Genomic DNA, 9,545 nt, shown 5'->3' on the forward strand with positions numbered 1-9,545 from the left:
CACAAAACGTGGAAACCCCTAATATACCTATATCACTGTAATTTTCTCCTTCAAAAGGTATAAATAAATACAATTTTTATATAATAAATTCTAGCTGCAAAACAGTTTCTCTTTCTGCATCATTTGAATTCCTCGCAGGGGAGAAGGGACTAAAATATTGATGTTACATATTGTAACAACTTCTCCACAGTTTGCAGGAACTACATAATCCACAAGGTACTGAACTGTGATTTTCCATTCCTTTACATCCTGTTTGCAGGGGATTGTGTAATTTGGAGGATACAGGTTGAAGTCAGGCTGAGGACAGTCAACTACTGTTACATTTTATTTGAGTCTCAAAGTAGTCAGCCAGATCAGCAGGAGAACATGGCTGCATATTTTTTCTTTTTTTAAAGAAGAAGGAATGGCATTTTGGCATTTTATTGCCAATAGATTAGTCACAATATGCAATCCCAATTGTATGCTTACTGCTATTCGCAGTGCTTAAAAGTAACTTTACATTTTACATGATACATCTAAATCAACTTGACTGGACTCCACCAACCAGATAGCTGTTTAACTGTCTTAGCATACCCCTGTAACAATAAGGCCTTGGGCACACACAGTGTTTGCTCCAGTGCGGATCCGGTTCTGCCCACAGTATCTGCACTGTATCTATACTGTGCAGTATCTGCACTGAAAAGTACAGCTTCCAATTGAGTACAGCTACAGAGGAGGAAAAAATGCGTGTGAGACCATGGCCTTAAAATTAATGGCAAACTATCTTTTTAAACAAGCAGCTATTTTTCAGGTTGTACATAGACAATTTTTGGCTCAAGATCTACTAATCAATTACTCAAAAACCTTTTGGTAGATATCAGAGACCAACAATATTCATATAAAAGGATACATGGAAATACGGTTATATATTTATGTAAAAATAAATGATAACATAAAATATATAAAGGGCCTGCAGATTTACTTCTTATTGGTGTAACATGGGCTTGAATTCTACGTGTATTTTATAGTTCATCCAATGACTAAAGGTGGCCAAACACGGCCAATAAAAAAATCAGGCAGATGTTGATCAGGCAAGTATAAAAGTCTTGTCAGGATGAGAAATGCATCTGCACATTGATGCAGTCCTTGGCCCTCGGCCCAAACAATCAGATCAATCCAGTATCACCTCAAGGAAAGCACATTGCCACCTCTCTCTTCCGCTATGCCACTAACCAACATTCCATACATCCACATGCAGTATACTCTTAATAAAGTCCATCTTTACTGCAGATGACCATCAAAACAACTTGTTGTAAAGCAAATAAGCAGCATTTACTCGCTCTTTCAAATCTATCCCAAAATGCCGCAACCACCTTATATTACTTAGTCCCACGTCTAAGCCAGACACATAGATCATAATCTTTCTTTCAGTGCTTCTAATGTAAATATCTGTTCAATTACAGTAAGTATTTAAGTTCCCTAAAGCTTTATCCATGTCCTACAAAATATTTGGGGAAAGGCAAAGTAGCTTGTTTGCACTTAACAGTAGAACTATGCTGAGAAATCCTCTCTTACATATGTGTGGTCACTAGTGATGTGCAGGTCGACAAAAAGTCGACATCCATCTGACACTAAACCCCCAGCTGCCAACCCGACCTGGGCATCTACATGTATTTATAGGCCCTGCCCATCTCTGATGTCACTGAGGGGGCAGAGCAGGCACACGCCTATAACAAGATGCTGCCAAAGGCGGAACAGGGATCAGTTAGGTCACAGGTGGGGAGGGCAGCAAGAAGAGCTCAACCCAAATCTTTCTGCAACCCACTTCTGCTATGCAAAGGTAGGCCTGAACCCGCTTGACCTGCAGGTTTTGGCCCGGTCCACACACCACTAGTGGTCACCCCTACGTATAAGAGACAAAAAATATACTTGATTGCATATAATGACCCTGTATGGATATATCCACAATGCCTCAGGCAGATGGTAAACTAGAACACTAACGCAGCTGCAATGACAACAGGCATTACAGGTATTTATAATAAATTAGTAAAAGCAACTGTACTTCCACCCAAACAGAGGAGATTTTGGGTCACCCATGTTGAATGTATAGATTGTGACCACACCAATGTTTCATCTAATCCTACTGCATTTTTATTGCACCAGCATGCACAATATTTTGTATACACATACCTGCTCAGAGCCACCCCACACAAATATTTTTCTAAATATGGCAGAGAAAATTTTGCTCACATAAATACAACAAAATGTAAAGTAACACTGCATTTAAATTATTATTAAAAAGTAATATAAGTGTGGCATCTGCATTTAGTATGAATTCTCTTTTTGTGGTTACCTGGGCTTCCTTCAAGTGATGTGGCTTCTGCCCTGAATCCAGACTGGGAGGTTACCTAGCTCCTGGCAAAACTGGCCCCTATTTTGTACTCGCATTTGTGTAACCGATAAGAGAATTAGACTGCAAGCTCTGCTTCAGGAGGGAATTCTGTAAGTGTCTTGTCTTTCTCTAGTCTATAATGTTCTGTGAAATAAGTTGGTGCTTTATGAATAAAGGACATTAATAGTAATTATAATAATTATATTGAAGGGGTTTTGGTGTGGCATGCATAAGCAGTTTTGGCATTCACAGCAGAATTGCCCTTTTGCTTCCAAGGATATACATCACAAGAAAGCTGGAGCAAGAACATGCTGCTGCTGAGTCACATGCTATTAGATTGGCAGACCTTGCTCCAAGGAAAACAAGATAAGGTTTTTCCTATAAACACTGCAGGCCCAGTCTGAAAGCTGCAAGAAACACACCCCACCTGCGAGCATGTGCATATAAAAGATAAATCAGCCCAATAAATGGTACCTGGGATTTGTATACTGGTAACACTACTTAGATCATGGCTGGAAATACACCAGTAATTTGTTATTACTGTATTTACCTATTTGTTCCATTAATGTATTGTTCTGCTGTACAGTGCTACGTACATAAGCAGCACAATATAAATGAAATTACACATACTTATCCCGGGGGGGGGGGGCTGCGTCAAATGGCATGAATTCTGGGAAACCATTAAATATGGGGTAAAAGTACAGCTTGCCTGTATGGGACTGCAAAAATACTGCAGTTTTTTTTTTCTTCCTTCTGGTTGCAGTTAACCTTCTGGTTACATGTAACACATTGTAAACATAATTTGTATAGTATATCCCAATCAGGTCAATGGGAAAAATTCAGGCGGCAAGTAAAAGTGTACAGGTCATACTGAAGCAGCCACAGCTTTTACGCAAAACGCATATTGCTGAAGATTAATACACAGCTTGATGAACACTTTTTTGTTTTTCTAGTCTGTTTTCTCACAGTTTGATAAAAAGCCTCCTATATGTAATATTACACCTAAATATACATACGAATAAGACCTTTTCAAATGAAATAAAATGCTAATGTTTTTAGAATGCTACTAGGCATCATTGCAAAAATTGCACTATTTGTTAGCAATGTTATGTTTTGACTAAATACATGTCAATTTCACGCCTATGTGAAGGCCAAATATCCTTTAAAACAAAAACTGCATTCCAGGAAGGCCCAGCAAAGCAAGATACAATTGTCCAGCATAAAAGCAAGTTATGTAATTCAGAATTAAAGATGGCCGTACACAGGTTGACGATATTGGGCTAATTGGTCCTAGGGCTAAACGATCGAATTACAACAGCAGGCATAGGGACTGTTGGTTTGGGGACTGCATCACTGAGCCAATGTGGTCCCCGATCCAAAGTAAAAATCAAACCTGCGCAATCAAGATCTGGACAATTACAGGCCAGATATCGGTTGGGGAGGTCCGACGTTGGAGCCCGACGTTGGATATCGGTCTAAAGGACCGATATCGGCAGTTAAAAATGGGCCCATATATAGTCACCTTTATTCTAGTTATTCAGAGAAAAAAGACCCATTTATAAAGGTAGATTGCAGGAGCAGAACAAAGTGCGACAAGAACACAACATAGTCTCTGCTTAAATACAGAACATCAGGGTGTTATTATATTTAATTGCAGGATACAACTATTGGCAAGAACAAGGCTGGTGAGCTACTTTGCACAGATGCCAACAAAGGTCCCCACTTCTCTATGTACACATTGTGGCTGCAGGTGTACGGATGACCCAGCTTTTAATGACAGCACTGATAGAAAAGGTCCTTGGAACAAAAACTCTGAAATCCCATTATTTGTAATGTTTTTGGTGCAAAAATTAATTTAGATAACTCCCCAGTGTATTTAAAACAAATTACCATAAAAACTGAAAATACTTTACAAACCTAGGGGCACATTTACTAATCCACGAACGTCCGAAAAGCGTCTGAATGCGTTTTTTTCGTAATGATCGGTATTTTGCGACTTTTTCGAGCGCTCAATACGAAAAAGTTGCAACAATTCGCGAAAGTCGTAATGCCTATGAAAAAGTCGCGACAATTCACGAAAGTAGTAATGCCTATGAAAAAGTCACGACAATTCACGAAAGTCTTAATGGCTATGAAAAAGTCACAACAATTCGCGAAAGTCATAATGGCTATGAAAAAGTCGCGACGGTGACGAAAAAAATTGCAAAAAATACGAAAAAGTTGCAAAATGTTCGTTTCCAATCCGATTTTTTCCCCATTCGGGATTCGGATTCGTGGATTAGTAAATCAGCCCCTTAGTATGTAGATTTGTAAAAACAAAAAGAAGTCTCATTTCAAGAGGACCACCACCAAAAACTATTATTTGCATAATACCAGCAAATGCAATATTAAGCAGTAATGAACGGTTATATACTCTGTATTTATAAATCCTGAAGACAACTGACAACTGAGAGAACAAGAAAATGGAAAGGGATAAACAAATAATAGTTGTACACATGTACACAACTTTAAAATCACTAAAATCACTGAAAAGGTATAAGGTAATATTACTCAGAACGATATTTTCTTTGATTATGCAAAACACAGTTTTATGGTGAATCCCTGTGATGCAGTCGCCATACAATTAATTCAAATATTATTAAAAAAAATGTTATACATAAATAGGAAGAAATATATGCCATAAGATAAAACAAAAAGCTACAAACTTTGAAAATAAATAAAATAGTTTAAAAATAAAGAGAAACCGCCTCATTCATTTTCTTCTTAAAAATGATTAAGTATGATTTTTTTGTTGACACAATCTCATTTATTGGGGTATTTTCTGTTATTTAAAGGAAAAAGAAAGGGTTAACCAATGGGGGCATGTTAGGCTTCACACCATAAGCTGGCACTCTTCTTTACTGAAAAATACACCTGGGGTTCTATTATAGTGATTTGGCCTCCTCTCCCAGTAATGCTTTGCAGCTGCCCCCAGTGCAATAAAATCAGAACTCAGACAGTAAAAGACAAACTTTTACACTACTGTACAAGGCCCAGGGCATCCACACAGCCCCTTGATTAAACCTTTCTATTAACTATTTGATCTGCAGCTTTCCAGTATGGAATTTCAGCAGCTATCTGGTTGCTAGGTTTCCACTTACCCTAGCAACCAGCCAGTCGTTTGTATGACAGACTGGAACATAATTTGCAGATGGCCTGAAAAGACAGATAATAAAATCGTAACAATAACAATAAAATTGTACTTTTATAGAATCTTTTGGTTGCCATGGTTGTTGATGCCAGCAAGTAGATAGCATTTTCAAGTGCAAGCAAGAAGAAAAGGAATATTAATTGTTTAAAATATATACATAAATTTAAATACATTTCAAAGACCAATTGATAGGCTAATAAGACTAGGGCAATTTATAACATAATCAAAGTTAAAAAAAAAGGTGAACTACCCCTTTAAGGGACCTAGCAACAGCTATGATATATGCAATATATTTTGCCAATAGATTGACTGAGAAAAAGGCAAGCACAGCGCTCTGCAGCACTTCAAGGTCAAGCATTACACAAACTGCTAATAGATAATACCATAATATATGAAAAAATGCGAGCAGCAAGAAAATATTTTCATTTTGCTTCACACATTCAAATATATTTTATGGATTTCTTGTCAGACATCCCAAACATGGGAATTAAAAAAAAAAAAAGTGAATACATCCCACAGTAAAATATACCTGAAAAATAAGCTCATCCAGAGAAAAAAATATTTCAAGAATGAAAATATATGTTGTAAAATATTACTCTGTCCACAAAACCTTACAGTTTTGCGGCAGTAACATCCAAACACACAATATTATAATTTTTAAGAAGAACCACTTTCAGTAAAGAAAGGGTTACCGCAAAATAATTTTGATACTGCTGCAACTAAATTCCCTTAGACAAGATAGGTTCAAATTAACTATTATCGGCTAATCGCAGCTTCTGCATCACATTTAATTAATGCAAAGCTGGTGCAAGAACAGATATCCTGACAAGTAAAAATAATCACTGATAAACATGTTTCTGAAAATCATTCTATGTTTTTCTAACTATTGCTCACATTTATGTACACAACGCATCCAAAGAAGATTTTATATGCAGAATATTCCTGTCATTGTATTTTCGTACACTGCAGAGACTGAAGCTTTTACATTTACAAATTATGTTTGTGCTTATTTTAGCACAATAATTTACGACTTGTTTTCCCCTTATGTATAATACTACTATCCATGCAATTTGTCACATTTAAAAACATATGTTACATAAATTTAGTTATCCTCACCGCAAAAGGGAATATGTTATCAGCTCTGTTTAAGCTGTCATCCATCCAAGATTTTGGTGCAAAGGCAGAATTTGGCCTGCCATATTTCTGCAGCTGAATGTGGTTATTTCCAAAATTCTTCTTTAAAGGTGATATAGAATTCAATGGTGGCATTCCTCCATTAAGTCCTCGGCGGTGGTCCCTACCTTGAGATCCACCCCAGCCTCCATATCCACTACCACCGGGACTCCATGAAGATGAGGGTGTTGGTGACGGACTTTGGTAGCTGCTCCATGGAGAGGGTGGCTTATTAAGATTATTGGCCAAATGGGGCAGTTGGTTAAAACCAGCATTTCTATGTGTAAATGGGGGTGGATGGGGACTGGCAGGAGATCTCCTTTGCTGTTGGTGTTGATTATGATGATGCTGAAAATGGGGATGATGTGGGTGATGCTGGGACAAAGGTCCAATCTGTGGGGAAAAACTACCTCCAAACCCTGGGCTCACGTGGTGTGGGAAATTCTGGAAAAGCAAAGCACCATTATTTGCCGAAGCAGCAGGGACCCCTCCCTGGTGAAAAAAACTTGCATCTTCATTAATCATTGTGGATGAGGAAGGGGCAATAGCAGCTGACCAGTTGCTGAAACCAGTCAGAGGGGATGCAGAAGATGTCAAGGTCTGGTTTGAGGACCCCAAGCCCGATGCTTCTTGATAATCAAAACCTGTTAACACAGGGGATTCTATTCTTATTTTGTCCTTGCCGTTGCCATTTTCAGAAGAGCTGTCTCCCTGGTTTTCTTCCGATTTCACTTTTTCAGGGTCAGGTAGAATCCCTGCTTCCTGGCTTTGGCTAGGAGAGAGCTGTTGTTTTTCTAAAGACTCTTGCTGTTCCTGTTGTTGCTGAGATTTAGATTTTTCTGACCCAAGGATCTCATCCTGAATATTATGGGCAGCTGGAGCAGGAAAAAGCCAAGCTGACCCAGCATTACTGCCATTGGCAGCTGTGTTATTTATAAAAGCAGCGGGACTGGGGGTTGTATTCTGATGATGGTGAGGGGGCTGCAGATGTGGATGAAATCTGACAGGAAAGGCTGACTTGTTCCCAGTGTTATTTTGAACTAACACTCCAAACCCGTAATCCCCCATTTATTACAAATGTTGGGAAAAAATATCTAGGTGAAGCCAAATTGTGCTTAATAAATATAATCTTCCTTGGGTTAGTAAGATGGTTAATACAGCCCAAATATACGATGAAAATAATCTCTCAACAGAAAAAAAAAAATCAGCTCTCTAATGCCAATCCTCTTCAGTCATTTAACAGAGAATAAAGGGCCTCCTTTGGCAAGGGAGGAGGGGAAAAATGGGTGGAATACACCAAATATTCTTTGGTTTACAGAAACTGGGTTGTGCCTGTCTGCCCAGTGCCTCTCCCCCCAGCTTCAATCCATTAAGTGCAAAGAGATCAATCGGAATTTTCCTGTCATTTAGAGGCTTTATTATCTTGCTCAGTCCTAGTAAAAAGGCAACAAGCAGGCTATAGGGGGGTTCAATGAGATCTCCTCTTGGCTGTAGCTGGCTGGGTCGTTGTCCTCTCAGTACCCTAGTTTACACATCAATTAAAAGAAGAAAAAGAAAGGAGACAGAAAAAATTATAAGATGACATATCTCCATTTTTTTTTTTTTACAATATACACAGGTGACATGCCCAATCAGAAATCCCCAGCCAGTGGCCTTAATGCGATTACTACATTACAAATCCCAGAATTCACACACAGCCTTTGGATGGTGGGAGTTCCAGTTCAAACCCAGCTGGGGGGTGGGGGCTGCAGGATGGAGAACCCTATGGTGACTACACCTTGCGTTTAATACATGACATATACTGCATGGCAGCCCTCAAACAATCATTTCCCTGTTCATTTTTCACAGAAACCCTATATTAATGGTGAGGTATCGTCCACCTCAGCTAAATCAATACTACTCTAGAAAAGGATTCAGACAAAAAAAAAATTATCAGCCATTTTGGTTTCAGCAGCATTAAAAATAGCGTTTGAATAATTACCTCATGAAACCTGCATGTCAGTGACACCAGCTGTTTTCCACTTAATATATTAGTGCGATTAGGTCTCCGCCTTGAAGGTTATGATATTATTCCCCTGAAATTACAGCGTCTGTGTTGCTTCGCCTGCGTTGCTGCTTCTTCCCCTTCCCTGTGGGTAGCCCGTCCCCGGTGTGTGAGAAACTAAACGAAGTCAATTAGGAGCGATGTTTCTAATTATGAGAATGTAATAGATTTCCTTTGCTTGTATGAGGGGGAGCCTTCCTTTTCTCGGGTCTGGGAACGGAGGAGGGGGAGGGTTGTTGCTTTGATCCCTGTTGTGTATCTACCCGTCTCTCCGCCGCTCCTCCCCGTCCTTCCAGTCAGGACCGAGCACAGAGTGAAATGACAACCAGCTGGAGCGAGAAGCGCTTCCGGTTCGCGGAGAGCAAGGCGGAGCTTCAGCGCAACAACGCACCGCCCCGACCGCCCCTCTGCCTTCGAAGACATCTTTTTAACCAATGAAATACCGTGGAGTAGAAGGAGAACGCGCGTCACGGCAAAGACAGGCCAATCGCCGCTGCAGAGGCCCTTCGCTTACGCTTTACAAAGCCACGCCTTTGAAGGTCAAAAAATAGAAAGGAAAACAGGAGTGCACGGCCCTGAAATTGCTCCACCCATTGAGGTCGTATCAAACAGTAAAATAAAACGTAGTCGACACTTATAGAGGTCATAGTAAATCATATCTCTTCCCACTAAGGCGAGGAGGTAATGCCGCATATTTGTTTGTATGCCACGCCTAAAAAAGGTCAAGTTGCGGCTTTGAAAAGGGGGTGGACGCCCTTGTCACCCCC

General features: G+C 39.6%; 1 protein-coding gene across 4 annotated transcripts in view; it reads right to left on the bottom strand.

Moving 5' to 3' along the window:
* cpeb4 (cytoplasmic polyadenylation element binding protein 4) overlaps positions 1–9,160 on the bottom strand; it is a 43,062-nt gene extending 33,902 nt beyond the window's left edge. The window contains exons 1-2 of one of the 4 annotated variants that reach the window (XM_004912844.4): positions 8,716–9,160; positions 6,678–8,256 (exon numbers count right to left, since the gene is read on the bottom strand). In XM_004912844.4, the coding sequence (XP_004912901.2) occupies positions 6,678–7,802 (1,125 nt within the window). In that variant the 5' untranslated portion in view covers positions 7,803–8,256; positions 8,716–9,160. The remainder of the gene's footprint in view (positions 1–6,677; positions 8,257–8,715) is intronic. The other 3 variants (XM_002936699.5, XM_031898821.1, XM_031898822.1) reach the window with 3 other exon arrangements.
* Positions 9,161–9,545: the final 385 nt, after the last annotated feature.

The sequence above is a fragment of the Xenopus tropicalis genome, chromosome 3 (assembly GCF_000004195.4).
Source record: "Xenopus tropicalis strain Nigerian chromosome 3, UCB_Xtro_10.0, whole genome shotgun sequence".
Lineage (NCBI taxonomy): Eukaryota > Metazoa > Chordata > Amphibia > Anura > Pipidae > Xenopus > Xenopus tropicalis.